At 41.4% G+C, this 22584-nt stretch overlaps 1 protein-coding gene across 2 annotated transcripts in view; it reads left to right on the top strand.

Annotated features, from left to right (window-relative positions):
* PLEK (pleckstrin) overlaps positions 1-22584 on the top strand; it is a 66610-nt gene that overhangs the window by 41495 nt on the left and 2531 nt on the right. For both annotated transcript variants that reach the window (XM_037736162.1, XM_017522104.1), the window contains exons 2-8: positions 7791-7946; positions 8186-8367; positions 10435-10526; positions 14207-14391; positions 16102-16206; positions 20873-20956; positions 21825-21894. In XM_037736162.1, coding sequence (XP_037592090.1) covers positions 7791-7946; positions 8186-8367; positions 10435-10526; positions 14207-14391; positions 16102-16206; positions 20873-20956; positions 21825-21894 — 874 coding nt within the window. The remainder of the gene's footprint in view (positions 1-7790; positions 7947-8185; positions 8368-10434; positions 10527-14206; positions 14392-16101; positions 16207-20872; positions 20957-21824; positions 21895-22584) is intronic.

Here is a 22584-nt window from a genome sequence, read left to right as displayed (position 1 = left end):
CACACACACACACACACACACACACACAGCATATGGAGATATGTGTGTGTGTGTGTGTGTGTGTGTGTGTGTGTGTGTGTGTGTGTGTGTTTAAATATGTATATCTCCGTTAAAGTGAAATAGCTAGCTAAGTGGTCTAAAGAAACTGATCCAGATTCCAGAATGACTTAATGTTATGCAAGAACCAAAATGAAGATTGCATCTGAGGGGAAGGGAAAGAGCATAAAATTGAGAATCAGGAGACCTGGATTCTAGTCTTAGTTTTACATTGACTTGTCAGATGTACTAGACCAATCACTTAACTGGGCCTCGACTTTTCTATCAATATGGTGGCAGTGCTGGTAGATGATCCTAAATTCCTCTGTCATTTGGACATTCCATAATCATACTTCCAGGTTTGGGTGAGCATCAAGTGGGTTGGGGCCAGAAAGGGGAAAATGTAGGGATGGTTGAGGAGAGGCGCTGCCAGGTTGTCCAAGAGAAATTGGTAGCTGCAGTAGCGGCAAAGAGGAGAGAGAAACCTCCCCAGATTCCATCACCCTGACCTAACTCAACACTTTCAGGCCTGGAAGAATGTTTAAGCTTCCTAAGCGGTCAGATTTCTCTTGTTTCATAAAGTACAGTCCTCTTCATTGTGTATAATGACCCTGAATCCCAAATGACACCCTCTTCAGAGTCAGACCCCTGAGGCTACACTTGAATTAGAAAAACGTAAACTCATTTTGGACAGTTGGCTCTAAAGGCTTTGTCTACTGAAGGTATGCAGTGCTGGCTTAGCTCTACCGATGCATCCCAATTTCAAGGTCAAAAGCCCTAAGTGACGATGACAGTTAATAATCTCAGCTAGTGCTGAGGTTGAATACTAAATTTTAGATTTAAAAGGGATTCTGGCAATCATCTAGTCCAACTTTTCATTTCTAGCTCTGAGAACATGTCTTTCTTTTCTTATTTCCAGTTATTTTAAAAATTCTTTATTAAATAGTTATGTCTATGTATTTCCCTTAAAGTATATTCTAAATTGTAATACATAGCAGAGTCATGTTATTCACTCATTTAATAACTTTCCCAAGTTATTTTAAAAAGTCAAACCCACAGAAAAATGGGGAAACTAGTACCATTGTTCATATACCCTTTACCTAGATTAATCAATTGATAATGGATGGGCATATTTACTTTGTCTCTCCCTATCTCTGTATTTCTATATAAATATACACACATATCATTTTAGTTTGAGTTAGTTGAGAGTAACTTGCAGACATCATGCTACCTCACTCCCAAATACTTCAGCATACATCTTCTAAGAAAAAGGACATTTTTCTATATAATCACAATGCCATTATCACACCTAAGAAATTTATTACTGATAAAATGCCATTATGTAATACACCTTTTACTTTCAACTAATGCCAGATCACTCAATAATATTCTGCATAGCGGATTTTAAGAGAATCCACGATTCAATCAAGGACAATTCATTGCATGAATATGCTGTTTTTCCAGTGATTAAGTGAGAGAAGTAACTCATGTGGAATAGTTTCCTTCTATAGAAGCAACTTGAAGAGTGGGTGTTATTATAATCACTGTATATGTCACCATGAAGTTAACTAACAGGACCTGTAGTCAACAATTTTGTTTTTTAATTGAAGGATAACTTACATACAATAAGGTACACAAAGTGTGTCATAATTTTTACACACCTATGCCTCATGTAAGCAACACACAGATAAAGACGGAGACATGTCTAGTATACCATAAACTTCCATTGTTCCCTTCCTAGTCTATCCTCCCATTCTCAGTAATGATTATTGTAACATTTTCTAATAAGCTATGCCTGTTGTTGATCTTCATATGAATGCAATCATACTCTAAGTACGTGTTTTGCTTGTTTGCTTTTCACTCAACACCTATGAGATTTATTTATAATGTTCCAGGTAATAGCGATTCATTTTTTTTTCAATTGCTAAGTTGTTTTCCATAGTATACATTTACTGTGTTAATAATGAATTTATGTATTATATTATATTATACACTTTACTTATTCATTCTCCTGTTGATGGACATTTGGGTTAGTCTCTGGTTTTGGCTACTATGATTGAAGGTGCCATGAACATTCTTACGTGTAACCTTTGTGGCGATATGCATTCATTTCTCTCAGATCTTTGCCCAGGAGTGAAATTGCTGGTGCAGAGGACACATATGTGTTTAGCGTTAGCATAAAACCGACAGATATTTTTTTCTGAGTAGGATGTGATATTCTGCACTCCTGCCAGCTATGTATGGGAGTTCCAGTTATTCTCTCTTCTTGTCAAGTCTCATTCTTCTCTGTCTTTTAAAATGTTAGGTACTCTAGCAGGTGCGTAGAGGTACCTTATTGTGATTTGAATCTGCATTTTCCTGATAAATAATGATGTTGAACACTTTTTCATAAGCTTTTGGATGTTTTCTTTACTAATTTGCCTGCTCAATACTTTTTGCCCATTTTAAAATAGGATTGTTTGTACTTTTCTTATTGATTTGCAGGAGCTCTTTGTATTCTAGATATGTTTCCTTCAAATGTAAAACAGAAAGGCATTTGACTGGAATTATTTCATGTGTTGGCATAGTGTCTTATCTTGCTCATTTTTAAAAAAGGGAATAATCCAGTGTTAGTCTGGAATAGTTATTCTGCCCATGCAGAAAAGAGATAGGGTGTTTTAATTTAGAAAATTATTTTAGTAACTAGAATAAAGGAAATGTTTGGACAAGCGAAGTGATAGTCCCACAAGTATTTATCTTTGCATAAATAGTCTTCCTTTTGGGCAACTGGACCTTTATATAGAGGCCCTTTGTATTTTGAGATAAGCAGCAGGGTATCTTGGGAACTGGATGATAATTCTATTTTGTGGTAGTCATAACAGGGTGACATCATGGGTTAAAAAATAGATCTTAGTAAAATTCTCCCAAAATATAGACCAGAAATAGAGACTTCACTGTTTTAATCAGAATGGCCAATTTATTGCTAAAGGGGCAGCTGGCATGAACCCAAACTGAAAACATTTTAAGTAAGGATTTTCTTAAGGGCTACATTGATGTGGATAGCTTCATTCTGGCATTATAGATCTTTTGCAAGTGATTTTCATACAACTTAGCCATGCCTGCACACAAGGCTGCTGCCTGAGTTTCTTTTTGACATTCATATTCAGATAACATCTGATTAGCCCAAGGGATGGAAGCAAATTCAGGGTTCATGCCACCGCTTATGGCTGCTTTGCCCATGGGAGACACAGCTGTGGGACTCTTTTCCACTAAGACCAGCCTCAGGCATCCACTGCTACTCAGTCTGAACTGACACTTGAGATAGATTCTACTTGCCATTCTTGAACTGAACTCAGTGGGCAGGTTTGGGAACAGTAAACAAACCACGGAGAATCAGCCTGAAATGTGTCAGATGGAAAGTAGAGATTCATGAGGACCTTATGGGCTGACTGTGAATGTATATACATTTTATCTTAATTTAAAAAAATTCCTGTAGAATGACCATTCTCCTCTTCCCTGAAGACATCTTTCCTGCACTGCCTGGTTGTGCAAACGTGGACCACCTTCCTCCATCCTGGCCAAAGCTGTGCTACATAGAGGTCTCTAGAATCATTTTAGGAAATACCGTCACACTTATTGTGTCTATTCTTATGTTAATTATCTCATTATGTCTTCTTTATTCAGTCTTATCTATTCATTAATACATAGTGTTATTTAATTTTTAATTTTTATTTATTTTAAACATTTTAATTTTTGTGGGTGCATAGTAGGTATATATATTTATAGGGTACATGAGATGCTTTGAAACAGGCATACAATGCATAATAATAACATCATGGAGAATGGGGTGTCTGTCCCCACTAAGCATTTATCCTTTGTGTTACAAACAATCCAGTTATCCTCTTTTAGTTATTTTAAAACGTACAATTAAGTTGGCAATAGTCATGCTGTTGTGCTATCAAATCATAGGTCTCATTTATTCCTTCTTTTTTCTATTTTTTGGTACCCATTAACCATCCTCACCTTCCCCCACTGCCCTACCTCCCTTCCTGGCCTCTGGTAACCATCCTTCTACTCTCTGTGCCCATGTGTTCAGTTGTTTTGATTTTTAGATCCCACCGATAAGTGAGAACATGTGATGCCTGTCTTTCTGTGCCTGGCTTATTTCGCTTAACATAATGATCTTCAGGGCCATCCATGTTATTGCAAATCACCGGATCTCATTCTTTTTTATGGCTGGATAGCACTCCATTGTGTGTATGTATCACGCTTTCTTTACCCATTCATCTGTTGAGGGACACTTAGGCTGCTTCCAAATCTTATCTGTTGTGAACAGTGTTGCAACAAACATGGGAGTGGAGATATCTCTTCTATCTACTGATTTCCTTTCTTTTCAGTATATACCCAGCAGTGAGATTGCTGGATCAAACAGCAGTTCTGTTTTTAATTTTTTGAGGAACCTCCAAACTGTTTTCCATAGTGGTTGTACTAATTTACATTCCCACCAATAGTGCACAAGTATTGCCTTTTCTCCACATCTTCATCAACATTTCTTATGGCCTGCCTTTTGGTTAAAAGCCATTTTAACTGAGATGAGCTGATATCTCATTTTAGTTTTGATTTGCATTTCTCTGATGATCAGTGATTTTGAGCACCTTTTCATATGCCCACTTGCCATTTGTATATCTGCTTTTCTAAAATGTCTATTCAAATCTTTTGCCCATTTTTTGAATGAATTATTAGACTTTTTTTCCTCTAGAGTTGTTTGAGCTCCTGATATATTCTGGCTACCAATCCTTTGTCAGATGGGTAGTTTGTAAATATTTTCTGTCATTCTGTGGGTTGTTTCTTCACTTAGTTGACTGTTTCCTTTGCTGTGCAAAAGCTTTTTACCTTGATGTGATCCTATTTGCTTATTTTTGCTTTGGTAGTCTGTGCTTGTAGGGTATTGCTCAAGAAATCTGTGGTCAGACCAATGTCCTGGAGATTTTCCCCGGTACTTTCTTATAGTCATAATGTGATTTTAATTACAACAATTCATTCCACAAATTATTGATTGAACATCGGGCAATATCATGGTGAAGTAAGTTCTTGCCACCCTGGAACATATAGTTGGGTGGCAATAGTTGACAGAGTGTTTTTACACACTTTGCATATAAAACATATGTATACATATATATTTTAAAATATATATACATTGTATGATGCATATGTACACTGTTCACATATCAGCATATTGCATGCATTATGCACTTATATATACATATTTTATATGTGATTTAAATCTCATTAATACTTATTATGCTTTAAGATGGAATTATTATCTCCCTCTTAGAAAAAAAAAAAAAGGCCAGGCACAGTGGCTCATGCCTGTAATCCTAGCACTTTGGGAGGCCGAGGCAGGTGGATCACGAAGTCAGAAGTTCAAGACCAGCCTGGCCAACAGGGTGAAACCCCATTTCTCTAAAAATACAAAAATTTAGCCAGATGTGGTAACTGTAATCCTAGCTACTCAGGAGACGAAGGCATGAGAATCAGTTGAACCCAGGAGGCAGAGGTTGTAGTGAGCAGAGATCGTGCCATTGCACTCCAGCCTGGGTGACAGAGCAAGACTTCATCTCATAAAAAATAAAATAAAATAAAATAAAAAACTGTGGCTCGGGAAATTAAACATTTTACCCCAAGACATGTACAACTAGTAAGTGGTTGACATGAGGCTCAAATGTAGGTTCAAGGTTTGACCCCAAATTATAGCATACATTCAGGCATCCTATACTTCAAACATCATTGTATGACATGTCATCCAACAATGGAGGAGGCCTGGAAGTGTGAGGCAGGCCAGATTCTTTCCAACTCCAAACCTCATTCTATCTGAAGAGAAACCAAAGAGAGGTGTGGTTCCTCACAAATACATTCATACAGAGCCTCGGAGCCTTCAACTTTCCCATTCATTACTCCAAATGGCAACTGGCTAAATACTTTTGACTCTTCCCTCATTGGGACGATAGTGATACCAGTTCATTATCATTTTCCAAGAATAGAGAGGATGAAGGAGCAGCTGTTTATTGTGTTGGAAACTCAAAGCATGGAAGACATTCATACATGACCATCTCTCAAGATATTTAATAATATAACCTCTTGTTTGTAAAGCACATGCAAACTTATAAAGTCTTATCCAAATTATTTCACTTCATATGTACCAGGAATCTCTAAGGTAGTCATTCTTATCGTTTTAGTGATGGGAACTGAGCCTTAGAGAGGGTAAGTGGCTTGCCCAAGTGTGGGAACCAAGGAAGCAATAGAGCTGTCTGGGCGTGGTGGCTCACACCTGTAACACCAGCAGTCTGGGAGGCCGAGGCACTTGAGGTTAGGAGTTCAACAGCCTGGCCAACATTGTGAAACCCTGTCTCTACTGGAAAAAAAAAGCACAAAAATTAGCTGGGTGTGGTTATGCGCACCTGTAACCCCAGCTACCTGGGAGGCTGAGGTGGGAGAATTGCTTGAACCCAAGAGGCGGAGGTTGCAGTGAGCCAAGATCATGCCATTTCACTCCAGCCAGAGCGACAGAGAGAGGCCCTGTCTAAACAAAAAGAAAAAGAGAGAGAACACTTGAGCTATATCACTGAAGATTCAGCCAGCCATCTCAGCAGTGTTACTAGAGCTTATAAGTGCAGGCAATTTTGGGGTAAAACCAGCTCTTATTTATACCCATCTTCAGTGAGTCAGATTAATTGGTTTGCAGACCATATTTTGGAAAGCACTAGGAAAACAACTTTCTACATTTTGACTTTAGGATATTTAATTCTTTCTCCAATTCTGACTAACCCTCCAAGAATTAAAATGTTCTAAAACCCTTAAAAATAAAAACCCTTCCAACCAAACACCAATAATTATCATTTGTATATTTTTTCTCCTCAAAATAGTCAGTTAAACATGTAAAAATAAATGAAGACCTCAAAAAAGAAAGAAAAAAAAGAACTGTAAGATCATGTGTAAGATGTAGTTTCAGAAGCAAGATCTGCCGGCAGTTCTTACACATAGTGGGGGTGAGAATGTTTCTGAGAGGTGGCTCCTTTGTGGTTCTTGGTGATGTGAACCAGGCATGAAAAGGGAGGTGCAGGGGAAATTATAGCAGGAAAGGGTTTGGGTGGGGATGAAGTAGACAGTAAGAAGGATTGGTTGCTCTTCTCAATGAGGTGTGACAGCTGCTAGCACTTGGCAGTTTGGGAAATGATCTTCTTTTCTATTATTTTAATGAACATCCCTGTGTGCTCTGTATCAGGAGCCAAGGAAAGTACCTGATGATGTAATTGCCATGGAGAAGGAAAGATAACCATACTGAAGACAATTAAAGAACTATATGAGGAAATATACGACAAAGTTCCGGGATGTGTGGCATAATCAGTGAGAAAAGTGGGAGGGGCCCCTGAGATCAGGGTGGGTCTTTGCAGTTTGGGAAGCCTCATCTATGAGGTGTGCAAACTGAGCCTTGAAGGATGGGGAGAGGTTAGGCAAAGGGAGAAAGAGGAGAGGGCAGAGTTGGGAAAGAGTGTTCCAGAGAGTGGGGTCAGCTTGAGTAAAGAGCCGGGGGTAGAAATGAGAATGACTCCTCAAGAAGTCACTGATTTGAGAGGACTTAGGTTGAAGGAACAAAGATGATGTCACAAGACATTTTTAAAGCCAACCGTAAATAAATATAGGATCTTTCCTATTAGGAAGAAAACACAGTTTGCGAAGAGCCCTGCCCATCTCAGCTCTTTTGGTTGTCATTACAGGGGAGCATGTTCAATACCTGGAAACCCATGTGGGTTGTATTGTTAGAAGATGGAATTGAATTCTACAAGAAGAAAAGTGACAACAGCCCCAAAGGAATGATCCCACTGAAAGGGAGCACTCTGACTAGCCCTTGTCAGGACTTTGGCAAAAGGATGGTGAGTTGACATCATAAGCTACTGTGAACCCCTGTTCAGGCACTCACCTTTTGGTGCAAGCATCACCCTCAATGTGGGTGGTGCTCCTTGGGCTTGTCCCTCTTACCACCACCCACAGCCAACCCTGGCATTTGGGTGTCTCTTGGCCAGAACAGGTTTAGGCCAATGGCCTCTGCTTCATGAGGGGCCCTAGCCCCTTGAAATAAGTCATTCCTAATAGGATGTGCCTTGATTTTCAGTTTGTGTTTAAGATCACTACAACCAAACAGCAGGACCACTTCTTCCAAGCAGCCTTCCTGGAAGAGAGAGATGCCTGGGTTCGGGATATCAAGAAGGCCATTAAATGCATTGAAGGAGGCCAGAAGTTTGCCAGGAAGTCTACCAGGAGGTCCATTCGACTGCCAGAAACCATTGATTTAGGGTGATTTTCTGTGTTTACTTCTCTTTACCCCTTCCTTCTGATAGACACAAACACAGCAGATCCTGCTCTAAGGCTTGCTTTGGCCACCTCTGATGTTGTATCCACTCTGCCAGGTCAGTCTTGGCACTTAGTGTACTAAGATGTTTACCTGGATCTGAAGGAGTGATCCAAAGCTTTCCAGCTGAGGAGAGGAGGCCAATGGAGTACAAATTCCCTCATAAGGGGTCCAGAGAGAGAGAGAGAGAGAGAGAGAGAAACCTCATCATTGCATTTAAAAAGTAGCCATAATAAGTCAATCTTGAAATAAATCTTGAGGATCTTTAGGTAGAAAGGAAAAGGCAGGGACTATTCATCCGAACAAGCAAGGTTTGAAGTTCAATTTCATGCATTGCACCGTCAGGAAGAGCCAGCCAGGGTAAACACCCATCCCGGTGGAAACCATTTTTGCCCTGACCTGGTTTAATGGCCTCTCATGTTGGCTGCTTGGAATTGCAAGTGACAGTTGTAGCCTAAAGGTGGTCAGAGGTCAACAGGTAAATCTAGCTCCTGACAGAGGTTGGGAATGGGGCTTCTTCCTTCCCGAATATTTCACATCTTTGGTCGTATGAACCCCTTTCTAGGAGTACCTTCCTTTTTAGTAGTTTCGCTTTTTTGTTGAGCATTCCCTGAAACAGCAACCCTGTTGAGAAGAATCCCATGTTGGCTGCTTAAAATGTCCAATAAGAATTTTATTTTTATGGGGGGGGTGGGGAGAGGCACTGAGAGGAGCCTAAAGATACCCCTTCTGCACTTCTGCATGACGAACACATGACTTGGCATGGCACAGGAGTTTGACAAAGTTTGTGAACTGAGCTGAGTGAGACTTAGCAGTCCCCCTCACCACAAAAGCTTTTTGGCAAAGAGCTCCGAGGAGGAACCCAGTGTAGCCGCAGCTGCTGACGGGGGCCATCAAGTGACCACGGTCTTGGCCAGGGCTGTCAGAACTAAGTGTGGAGGATGCTCGGACTAGAGGGAGCCACAGGCTACATGGAAGGGGCCTTCTGTTTTGTTGCTTAAAACTTCTCTTGTAAGGCTATCTTTGGTGCATTCTTCAGGGACAAAAATGAGAACTTCTCACTATTTTGCCTTATGTCTCATCTTTTTAGAGATAAGACATATGCTTAGTGGAAGCATTCACTTCCTTAAAGGAAGATGTCTACCACGGATGGTCCCTTGAAGAGCATTAAAGAATTGGGATATGAAGATTGAGGGATATGAAAGGCCTAGAATGTGTAGAAAACAGACCCTGAGAACTTTTCATCTTTGGCCTCTAAAGTGGGGCAACTTTGCATCCCAGGCACCAATAATTAAATCAACGAAAAGCTGAATGAATTTAAGAGAATTTAGGAGACTTTAAGTACCTTCCTGCATTGCTAAACGCTGTGCAGGCTACAGAGTTATGTAGATATGAGTGCTGCCCCTCCCCTACCTATGACCTGATGGAGGAAGATTAAGCTCAGGGGATACCTGGGGTGGGGGAGCTTGTGTTCACTATGCCTTAACCCAGTTTAATGGCCTCTGACATTGGCTGCTTAAAATTTCAGGTGATAGTTGTAGCCTAAAGTTGGTCAGAGGCCAACAGGTAAATCTAACTCCTGACAGAGGTTGGGAATGAAGTTTCTTCCTTCCTGAATATTTCTATCCCAGGCACCATCCTGGCTCTGCAACTTGCTAGCTATAAAATCTTGGGTCAATAGCTTAGCCTCTCTCTGCTTCACTTTCTGTCTATAAAATGGGGACAATCACAGTGCACCTACTTCACAGGCTTGCCATCATGTGTGTAGAGCAGTGCCTGACACACTAAGTGCTATATGGTGTAAGCTCAAGTGCTTATTGTGTTTTAAGGGGTCACATGTCTGTACAACAAATTCCAGGGTTTCAGAAAAGAGAAAGAGCTCAGCGGATGATGGGGTGAATAGGAGGTGGTACCCAGGCTCTTCAAGGTGACAACTCCCAGAGAGAACTTACCATTCTGAAATGTTCCCCACTCATCCAACTGTTTTTTTTTTTTTTGAAATTTCTGTGCAGTGCCTTATATTTGTCCATGAAAGACACTGAAAAAGGAATAAAAGAACTGAACCTAGAGAAGGACAAGAAGATTTTTAATCACTGCTTCACAGGTAAAAGCACTTGCCGGCCTGAAATAGGGCAACTGGGAAGGCGATATGGAGTCCTCGTTTAGCTTCATGTGTGAGGTGGGGGTGTAAAGTGTAGGGGTTGGAAAGGGTCCCAGAATGCAGCCTGATGAGCCTGAGAATGGAGCTTCTGCAGAGTGAAAATAGAAAGAACTTTGTTGTTCAAGCTAATGTTTTTGTTCAAGCCCTGTTTGTTCAAGTTAACGTCGGTTCAAGTTAACATTCCAATCAAAGGATTTTTTTTTCTCAATAAATGGCATTATGTTGAGAGTTGCTAGAAATAGATACAGAATTGGATAAGATGCAACCCTTACTATGATAAACAGGCATCAAGGCATATAATGTAAGATTTAAATGACAATAGTAGAGATATCAGAGCTGCACAGGGTCAGGTATTAAGTGTTATGAATTTAGGTAGTATGGTGTAGTAGTTAAAAACATGTTCTTTAGAGACAGACTACCTTGGTTCAAATCCTGGCTTTGCAACTTAACTGGCTATAAAGCCTTGGGTCAATAACTCAGGCTCTCTGTGCTTCACTTGCTCTGTCTATAAAGTGGGGATAATCACAGTGCACCTACTTCACAGGCTTGCCATCATGTGTGTGGAACAGTGCCTGGCACACGTATGGTGCAAGCTCAAGTGATTACTGTGTTTTAAGGGGTCACATGTCTGTACAACCAATTCCAGGGGTCCAGAAAAGAGAAAGAGCTCAGGGTTGATGGGGTGAATAGGAGGTGGTACCAAGATTTGACCCTGAAAGATGGGTAGAATTTCATTAAGTATTTATGGGGAAAATTTTTGATGAGGCGGCAGGACAGAGGATGGGCAGAGGTGGTGAGGACAAAGTTATGGGGCAGTCATGCACAGAATATGCATCTAGAAAAAGAAACTGGCCAGCCTGGTAGGGCGGATGGTTCCTCAGGAGGAACAAAATGGGATGTACAATTTAGTGCTAAGTTTGTCAGATGCACACCATGGCTTTCTTATGGTAACAAGAGAGAACAAAGGAAGAAAACACTAAGATAATACAACAGATGTGGAATTTAAGACATTGTGCTGTCAACAGATAATCCATAAAATCGATCTAGGTCAGGATCGGCAAGGCTAAGGGAAAAAGGCTATGATCAGTGGCGATGAGGTAGTCCCCTGTGGGAATGAGCCTCAGAGAGTCAAGGCAGCCGCCCATGAGTATCAGACAAAGCAAGGGTGAGATTTGGGATCAAGACACTAGGCTGTGGGCGGTGTTATGAGAAACTGACAACCTAACTCTAGCAGGACTGAGGTCGCTACAACAGCCTCGGGCAAAGGGAAGAGGAGGGGGTTTCCAGGTAGGCTTGGGCACAAGATCCAGGTCAGACTGATTTCTGTGTAATATGTTACTGAGTCCCAGAGTATTGGGGTGGTACTTCTTCCTTTTTTTTTTTTTTTTTTTGNTTGAGATGGAGCTTCGCTTTTGTTCCTCATGCTGGAGTGCAGTGGTGCAATCTCGGCTCACTGCAACCTCCGCCACCCGGGTTCAAGCGATTCCTGTGCCTCAGCCTCCTGAGTAGCTAGGATTACAGACATGTGCCAGCACCCCTGGCTAATTTTTGTAGTTTTAGTAGAGATGGGGTTTCACCATGTTGGCCAGGCTGGTTTCAAACTCTTGAACTCCGGTGATCTGCCCGCCTTGGCCTCTCAGCGTGTCCTGTAATCCCAAAGATTACAGGTGGGCTAGTACCTCTTAAATCCTTCTTGCTGAAGGTCACGGTGGATTCTAGAGATTTCTATGGTAGAGACTTCATGGAGGAGTCAGGTGGCCTCAGCTGGGAGATGAAGGCTGCAGCAGAGACTGGGACCCAGCAGTACTGACACATGATGGAGGACCTTAAAAGTCTGATGACTGGGAGATTAGACCAAACTTGTCTTTCAATCTTCAGTATGCCTCACTGAGTGAGCAGAGATGCAAGGGTTAGAACACTTAAAAGTGATAGCCCAGAGTAGTTGTAACTTTGGCTTAAGGTCACTCAAATTCCCTTAGCCTTAATTTTTTCATCCTTAAAATGAGGACTACAATTACTGCCCTACCTCTTTGAAAAGGTTGCTATGAGGACAAAAAGAAGAAATGCAGTGTCAATTAGTTTATCCGTGTGGAGAAAGAAACGTGAGCACAAGCCTTTCACATATGAAATTCACGGAAGGCTTGCTACTCAATTTCTGTCACTCCTGTTTTGAGGGTGGCATCCCTACTGCTTTTGCCTGAATAACACAGGACAGGCAGGCTGTTGTGTCGACTCCCTTGTTGGCTACATATGTAAGGAACACAATGCTTTTTATTTTTATTATTTTTTAAAATTGACACATAATGGTACATAGTTATGGGACACAGTTAATGTTCTGATATATATATATATATGTTGTGCAATGATCAAATCATGGTAATTAGGGTATCCATCACCTCAAACATTTATTATTTTTTTCTTGTAAGAACAAGCATGTTGTTTTTAATACAAAACTTCCTTGTAACCTGCTAATAATCCAATGTAGGGGTCAATTTCATTTTCTTCTCTTTGCAATCATCTCTTGAGGTGGAAGCATGCTTAAATGACTTCTCAAGGTCCCTGCTAGACTCTGCAAAGGCATGATAATCAGTGCAGGTGATGTCATCAAATTTTAATTTAGGACATATATTTATCACGTTACTTCCTGTTTAAAAACTTGCAATGATTTCCCATTGCCAAATTTCTTACTGTGCCATCAAAGCTCTCCCCACCCACCCTTCACCTTCCTCCTCCTCTTGTTTCCTTTTGCCTTCTTTCCACCAACTCCTTCCCAGCCCCATGGGGTTGCTTTATGCCTGCGTGCATCTGTTCACACTGCTGCCCCCTCAGTCTGTGCTGGTTCCTCTGCATCCTGCCTCACATGCTTGGCAAACACCTACTCGTGTGTTAAGCCTCTGCCCAGTGTCACTTCCTCTATGAATCTTTTCCTGATGGTGCACGCACAGCCCCCTTCCCTTACCTCCTCCACCTCTTTCACACCTTCAGATTTGACCCAGTAGTCTTGAAATTGACTTATATAGCAGAACACTTGTTACAAGGTTTACTTATTACACCCATCATGCCCTTTTACAGTCCCTGAGGGAATTTCTCCAACACCCGGTAGAGCACCCAGCATCTAGTAGGTGCTCAGTAAATGTTTGTTCATTAATGGGATAAGTGAATGGGTTAGTAAAACCCATTTCTTTGATGCACGTGTTGCTTTTTTTCTTTTTTTTTTAAGACAACGACTTTATTTTTTAATTTTTAAAGTTATTATTTTTTGAGATGGAATCTTGCTATGTTGCTCAGGCTGGTCTTGAACTCCTGGGCTCAAGTGATCCTCCTGCCTCGGCTTCCAGAGTAGCTGGGACAAGAGGTGTGCAACCATACCTGGCCATGTGTTGCTTCTTAAGCAGCATGTGGTTGGTCTTAAAAGCCCTTTGCATAGTTTTTTGTTTTGTTTTGTTTTGTTTTGTTTTGTTTTGTTTTTTAAACTGGGTTTCTATCCCATTGATTTTGTTTGATATAACAGGGGAGACAAGACAAGTTAGACCTGTGGGTGCTCTGGAGTCAGTTCAGGGGTGATTGTCAGGGCTTGTTCTTTAGTAGGGAGAGCTAACCTTCCCTGTGCTGATCCCATCTAGGTAACTGCGTCATTGATTGGCTGGTATCCAACCAGTCTGTTAGGAATCGCCAGGAAGGCCTTATGATTGCTTCATCACTGCTCAATGAGGGGTATCTGCAGCCTGCTGGAGATATGTCCAAGAGTGCAGTGGATGGAACCGCTGAACACCCTTTCCTGGACAACCCTGATGCCTTCTACTACTTTGTAAGAAAAGCTACCCATCTCTTCCTCCTGTAAGAAAGGCTGCCCTGAGCAGATTCTAGGTTGATTTCAGTTCATAGACACATATGCAAAATAAAGGCACCAGCCCTACAGGGGCTGTTAGATAGCGGGTAGGGAGGTCAGCTGGGAAGAACAAGGGAATACCTGAAGCTTCCAGGCCCATTTAGGACTTCTGTTATACCAGCGTTTCCCAGCTCAACAGCTGCCCTCTCCACAACGCTTGCCCTGTCCAAATAAATTCGTTATCATAAAAGGATACTACTGTTTACTTGAAAAAAATTTTTACATGGACTTTAAAAAATGTATTGTTTTCTTTATTTTATTTTTATTTTTTTAGACAGAGTCTTGCTCTGTTATCCAAGCTGGAGTGCAGTGGTACCATCTCAGCTCACTGCAACCTCCACCTCCCGGGTTCGAGCAATTCGCCACCATGCCCACCTAATTTTTGTATTTTTAGTAGAGATTGTGTTTCACCATGTTGGTCAGGCTGGTCTTGAGCCTCTGACCTCAAGTGATCCACCTGCCTTGGCTTCCCAACTATCTTATTCTAAGCAATAATTCATTTGTAAAAATGTCTTAGGCCTTAGTCTATGTCAAGCACTCTCTTAGACAGGAGATACAGCCACCTAGACAAGCATGCTGGAGGAACAGGCAAAAATCCCACCCTCCTGGAACTCCCTTTCCAGAGGAGAATCCATAAATCACAGGTGTGATGTGTTAGGTGCATTGTTCCAAATGTACATTAAAATACGTGACTCTCAATATACAATGTGTCCATCGATGCCACTTCCTGTAGTCATCTTGTGTAACTCCCTTGGTATGCTTACCTAGGATTGGGAAACACTATGTTACGCAATGTGAACCTATTCTTAGGCCATGTGAGAAATCCAGGAATGGTGGATTTCTTGGGGGATTTTGGTAGTTTTGTTTCTATTTTGGATCAGAGCACGGAAGTTAGGAAGTTACTTAAGAGAAGCATTCTTCTTATAAACACGAAGTGAACACCCTAGAGAGTTTCATTTCATTTGGGGGGAAGTTCCACAGCCTGTTTTTTTTTTTTTTTTTTTTTTTTTTTTTACTTCCTTTTTTTTTTTTTTTTTTTTTTTTTTTCTTCTTCAGTCCTTTGATCTGGTTGCTTATAGCCATTTCAGTGCAGGAGTCTAAAAATACCAATCACATGGCTTCTCTTCCTTGGTTTGATTCATCATCCACTTTTGCTGAGCAAGTCCAAATTACCTCATAACCTCAGGGGAAGAGGCTGGACACGTGCTCTCAGTTTTCTCCAAGAGGGGGCTCATTGGCAGATGTTGAGCTGGTGATAGTAGCCCTGCTTTCAAGGACGTGACCATGACATCCCAAGAGAAGGAAGGCTTTGAAGGCACACATGTGCCTGGTTAGGAAGATGAAGCTGAAGTTAGAATACAGCCTGGGAGACCCTCCAGAATAAAAGGATATGGACAAGAGCACACATGAGTGGAGACAAGAAAGGAACAGTCCTGAAGAAAGTAAAAGGAGGAAGAGAAACTCGCTCACCAAGGGTGCCCTTTGAAGTTCAGATTGGGATGTACACAGAAATGGAAGGAAAAGGAGGAGGCTGCCCTAGTGGCTGGAAGGGAGGGGGAGATGGAGATGGCACAAGGTGCAAAGTGCCTAAGACTGGTGACGTCAGCTTGCTGTTTGATTTCCCAACAGCCAGACAGTGGATTCTTCTGTGAAGAGAATTCCAGTGATGATGACGTGATTCTGAAAGAAGAATTCAGAGGGGTCATTATCAAGCAGGGATGTTTGCTGAAGCAGGTAAGTGGCCACTACTGCTTCCATCTTGCCTTATCCCTTTTTTTATTTCTAAGTTATCCAATGACATTTGGTTTGTTTTGTTAATAAGCAGAAAATGAAACCCACAAAGTGGAAGATAGATGAATAGCTATGTAGATATCAAAGTGGCTTTAGGTCAGGAAGATTGAGTCAGACAAGGCAGAAGATGCCCCTAGAAGTAGGAAAATGCCTCTTTTATCAATAGCACAGGAAAAAAAAGAGATGTTTCAAGAAAAATATGGCCAGAGGAGATAAATTGTCTAAGAGATGCTATCCAAAAGAAAAAGATGTCTCATGGTAAAACGACTTCCATTTTACCTGTCCCTCCTCCTTTCAAAGTAACCAGGTAAACAGGAACAGGCCATACCCAGAAGAGGAACATAGTATACCACTGAGCACAAAGAAGTGTCATTCCAGTCTGTGGGTAGGGCATGGCAAGACCAAAACCCGGGCATGTGGAGGCCAGTTCACAGGAACAGCAGGTGAAAGTCAAATGCAGACTGAGAGCATAGACAGAGTCCTGGGGGGATGTCCAGGTGTCTACAGGTACAGGCCACCATCAGTCTTGGAGGCAAGGGCTGGGGAGTGCTGAAGAGCTCTAGTCAGTTACCAGGTGCCAAGGCATATGATGCCAACAGGTGAGAGATGGACAGGGGCCGAGATGACTGAGGAAGCCAGGGTCAGCACTTGGTGGAGGAAGTCGCAGGAAGACATGAGAACGTTCAGGGGGAAGCTAGTTGATACTAGCACAAGGCGTCACAGAGGCCAAGGCTGCTTTACAGGGCCAACGTCTTGCCTTCCTGGCTGCACTGTGAATTGTCTGCTCGGTATATAATGGAGAGAATCGGTTGCCATCAGGAGATTTTCATATACTGTCTCTAGGCTCCATGAGACTGGGGGATTTGACTTACTTCATGTTAGGACCCTGAGTATACATCTTAGTGATTAATGGAATGGGCAAGGAAGGAAGAACCAGAGAAGAGCCTATATTTACATTTACAAAGAGGGACTTTGGGCTGTGCTAGCTGAGAGTAGGTATAGGTATGGATCTTGAGTTTCACTGGGGGGAAGTGGGACATTAGAATGGAAAACTTACCTTCACATCAGGTTTTAAGAGAACACTGTCCTAAGAAATACATGGCAAGGATTTATAAAGAATTCATGGACTATTATAATACCTTTTTATATAGGGTGACCAGCTGGTTAGATTAAAGGAAAGGCTTAGGGCATGGCCAGCCTTATCCAGGGGAGGCTCGGGCATTTGCTCATGGACAGAGTTTGCCCGCTGCTGCTTTCTTGTTGGTTCTGCCAAACATTCCTATGATCCTGGCTCTTCAGTTGCAGGTGCTAGAATGTGGCCGTTAAGACAAGAAGAGTAACTTGGGAGGGAATTTTCTTATTTTGTTGGTTTTTTCCATAATTCTATCTGTTTATCAGCTGTTTCTTGAATTAGTTGATTGGACAAGCCCTAGTCTAGAATGGAGCTCTTGGAAAGCCAAGGACGAAGGTTAACAAAGGGTAAAGTTGGGACTGGACTGGAGTCATGTCTCAGTGAAGCAGCCCAGTAGGAGACCTGGGATGGCCAAAAATTGTGTGTGGTAATGGGTGCCTGGGTGTATTTTGAATACAATAGGGACAAGGATTGAACTTACTTATGTGTTTTCCTTTTCTGGCCTTGATAGGTACAATTTAGCCTTAGCTAGCTCAGTTGGTGCACATTTGAATCTCCCAGGGAACTGTTAAAACTGCACGCCAGGCCAATTAAACAGAGTCTCTGGATTTTTTACAGTTCCCAAGTGATTCTGACATGCAGCCAAGGCTGAGAACCACTGAGCCAGCCTTTTTCTTAAGAGCTAATTTATTCTATTATCAATATACAGTTAAATAGACTTTCTTAGAAGCTTCCTTTTTATGTGAAGAAAACAGAAATTTATGTGCATTCAGGAATTTTGTTCTTTTATAATATTCTTTCCTCTGAACTTTTATTTTTTCAGGGGGTGGTGAGCAAAAACCCCTTTAATTTGAATTGACACTTCCCCTTAATGTTTCTAATCTCTTAGTTTAGGGGTTAGTAACTGTGGTTTACATCAAAATCACCCAAGGGAATTTTAAGAATTTTAAAAACTTTTTCTTAAAGTTCTAAAAGTAAACCTCCCTTGTGTCCACTGCTGGGAGATAGCCAGGATTAACCTCATAGAGGGCTTATTATAATGAAGAAGGACACTTGTGCTCCACACCTCACAGATGAGAAGTAGCTGTGGCCAATTGGAGGCCATCACCCCAACCCTATTATTTCCACTTTTCTCATCCCAGGAGAAATAATCCTACTTGGCAGCAAGTTTTAGGATGAATGATCTTGGATTATATTCAATATGATCCCTTTTTATGTAATTCTTTCTGTTATGGCGATGAATAAAGTATTTGCTTGTTTAATTCTCAACCACATGTAGATTTCCTGAGGGAGAGGGACATTGTGTTATAAATGTTTCTCTTGTATCTGCTGCAGAGTTCAGCATCCTTCTTGATCTGTAATAGGCAATGAACACTTGTGGAGCTAATTAAGTCAAATATAAGTAGATGGCTTTGACAGTTCAGCAACAATTCTTGGAAACCTGAGGCATGCATATATTTCTTAATATTCCTTAGAAAATACTCATTAAGTGAGAGGTGACCAGACATGTATCTACTAACATTCAATGCGTCAACATGCCACATTGTGATGTCATGGAGAGCTTAACGGGAATGTGATGGTTGAGCAGCATTGGTTGATTTCACATCCTCTTGTTACCTTCCTCTTCCATTGACTCATAATAAGTTGGTGACTGTCCAGCAATTACATAAGACAGCATGAAATGTGGTCCTGTCAGTGAAGAGGAAATGGTGAGGGGGGGGCAACTTGAGTGTTGTTATTTTGAAGGGCAACATCAGTTAAGGCGAAGAGCAGGAATGTACACTTTTGGAAGTCTATGCTTTGCAAAAGCCATTTTGGATATGATACAGCAGGTAGAAATATTTTCTGTCCTTCCATATGATTCTACGGGGGTTCCAGCTCCATCCTTCAGGAAGTAGAAAGTTCTTTGGAAATGAGTTTCTTCACCAAATGTTTAGCCAAAAAACTTAGGCCCATTTCTGAAAGCTTTCTTGAAATTCCTCTGGATTTATGAAGGAGGCACTGTTTGCTAAAACCACACATGTTTTATTACTTTCAGCACAAGTACAATGAAAAATGTTGGAAAATTTGTATACATGCTTGCCAATATGTGGTGCTTTAGAAATTACAAATAATGTTTCTTTTATTGGCAAGATAGAAACTACATATCTTTTAATCTAATATTATTTTTGGCTTCTGGAGTTAAGTCATTTGAATTCCCCATGGGAAATCATAGAGTCAGGTTTACCATGACATTTTAAAATCTGCTACATTAATGGAAATAACTTGGTAGCTCATGGCAAGTACAGATATGAAGCAGCTGCTATGTGCCAGGCACTGTGGTGCTGGGAAGCAAAGACAAGCAAGACACAAATCCCACCCTTAAAACTAGACAATGTCTAGACCAAAAAAGTCTAGACAATGTCAGTGTTTAATTCTATTGGGAAAGACCAAGTCATCCCCTTCTTTCTTCTTCTTCCTTCCTCTTTCTTTCTTCCTTTCCTCCTCTTCCTCCTTCTCTGTCACCTCCTCCTCCTCCTTCTCCTCCTTCCTCTTCTTCCTTCTCCCTCATGTCTGTTACAGCAACACACAATTTCATTCCCACTACTGCTATCTAAGATTTAGTTTCTAATAATTTTATACCTGGATTGTTGTAATCTTTCCCTAATAAATTCCTTTTTACTTATCATCTTTTCCCTGGCTTTCCTTTAATCTAGCTGGCTGGTCCATCCTGCACTTTGTCACCATAGTAATCTTCTTAAAATGCAATTGTAATCCTTTCACTTCCTACTCAAAAGCCATCAACAACAAATCATGCCTTTTATTTCTATTAAATCCCTGTCCACTTTCCCACCTTGCCTCTGCCACTCTTCACAAACCCTACATTCTAACCAGACTGGTCTTATTCGTCAACACCTGACTATGTCTCTTGCATCCCCACTTCTGCTCTTGTGTTGTCAATTGTCCTCCCACCCACCTTTGTCCTGCCCATCTAAATCCTGTGTCCTGTATGGATAAGTGCAGTTCATTATGAGGCTTTCTTTGATATCCAAAGCCAACAATTACATATTCCTCATTTAATGCCTTTGAAATCCGTTATTTAAACCAATTATTTGACTTAGGCATTTGCTACTTTATATTTCAACATAGGTCATAAAATCTTTAAAGATCAGGGCATCTTAAGCCTCCTTATTCCCCCTACATTACCTAGTGTAGTACATCCTACTTAGTACTGCCTTATATCACACTAAAGCTGGAAGACAATAATTAGAAATAATTTAATCCGCCTGTTTCATCTAATAACATCCAAATTATTGATTGGCTTTAGCGCTATCTCCCCGACAAAGACCTAGGCTGGGATATTGTTATCCTGGAGTTAGTATTTCAATTTTTCTTTCTTTTCTCAATTCAGCAAAGACTTATTCTGTAGGTATTGTATGTACTGAGTGATGCTGGAAACTCATCGTTCCTTTCTTTTAATGGTGACCCTGGATACAGGGGCATAGGAGGAAAAACTGGAAAGTGAGGAAGTTCATCCTGAGAGAAGACCCTGCCTACCTGCACTACTATGACCCTGCTGGGGTGAGATCCTGTGGTTGATAAATCCATTCAAATAAATAAACGCTGCATTTATAATCTGGGCTTCCTGTCCCTCTTCTCTGCTCTGTTGATATCCCCTTTTTCTCTTTACTGGCCTACTGCTTTTTTTTCCCATTCTCCTCTACCTTTTTCTATCCCCTTTCAATTCAAAGCTCTGAGATCTTGGGCCTCTGAGGTCAGCATAAGCTTAGGGATGGAACAAAATCTCACTATATTATAATTTATTCGGTCAACTCAGCACAATTTTTTTTGTTTTCCCCAATCTGATATTTTCAGGGAAATTCAATCAGTCCATGGCTTAATATGCATAAAGGTAATAATTCCCCATCTAGGTCAACTTGGATGAGGGCATTGTTTAAGTCCAGCAATTTGGGCTGTTAATTGTCAAAGAGAGCTTTTTCCACCATAAAATGAACCTCCCTTAAAGTGTGAAGACAACTCTGGGTTGGGTGCTCAGCCTCTGCTTGCAGCACTGGGCTCTTTGACTCTCCCTTGATGGTTATATTGCTGCATCAGGTGCATGGGACCAAAGAGCTCTGGAAACATGTAGCTCTTCTCTAGTGGGATATGGTGACCTGAGCCTCTCCACCTCCCCTGCCGCTTTTCTTCAGACTCAAGTCCAGATTGACTTGCATTTTCTCATCCAGCCTCCTGGCCCCACTGAAGCTGGGTGTGGAGGATCTGGAAGAACCCTAGATCTGGAAAGAGTTTTCTTTAATCTCCTTCTGCTCTTACTTATTTTGGGGACCCTGATCTATACAAGAGTGAGTCTGGTTTTTTCGCCAACAGGATGAGGTCTATGTATACGCTGTATTTTGGAAATATAATGAAAAACTCCTTTCTTCTTTAGGGAGAAGATCCCCTGGGAGCAATTCACTTGAGAGGCTGTGTGGTGACTTCAGTAGAGAGCAACTCAGATGGTATGATGAATTTCTGTGTGAGAGAGGTGTGTGTGCTCAGACTCCCTTCCCGTACCTGGACCTCCTGGGTCCACATTAATCAATCAATTAATCAGGATAAGCAGGAATAGGTCAGGCATGGTGGCTCACGTCTGTAATCCCAGCATGTTGAGAGGCCAATGTGGGCAGATCACTTGTGGTCAGGAGTTCGAGAGTAGCCTGGCCAACATGGTGAAACCCCGTCTCTACTAAAAATACAAAAATTAACTTGGCTTGGTGCCACATGCCTGTGGATTGCTTGAATTTGGCAGGTTGCAGTGAGCCAAGATTGTGCCGCTGCACTCTAGCCTGAGTGACAGAACAATATCTCAAAAAAAAAAAAAAGCAGAAATGAATTTACTGTCTGAAAACCTTAGAGAAACCAAGAGTTATTTTTTGTCCCCCAACTGTTCTCCAGGCTTTCCAGGCCTTGGGGAGTTGGATGGCTTTTGTGGATGCCTTGAGCAAGTCCATGAGCAATGCTGGGAAAATTCCACTTCACAATGGCTTAGAAGAAGAGCAATGAGGGGGTTGCACTAGAGGACCCCAGACCACAAGGCTGTGATTTAGTACATGGAATAACCACGTGGGTGTAGTTCAACTTCTCAGGTGCTGAGGACAAATGGCATCACTGGGGAGATGTGGTTTTGACATCCCAAACCCTGGTTTTGT

The sequence above is a fragment of the Cebus imitator genome, unplaced genomic scaffold (genome assembly GCF_001604975.1).
Source record: "Cebus imitator isolate Cc_AM_T3 unplaced genomic scaffold, Cebus_imitator-1.0 Scaffold23, whole genome shotgun sequence".
In the NCBI taxonomy this organism is placed as follows: Eukaryota; Metazoa; Chordata; class Mammalia; order Primates; family Cebidae; genus Cebus; species Cebus imitator.
The sequence above is the reverse complement of the archived record's forward strand: the minus strand, read 5'-3'. Positions and strand labels throughout refer to the sequence as shown.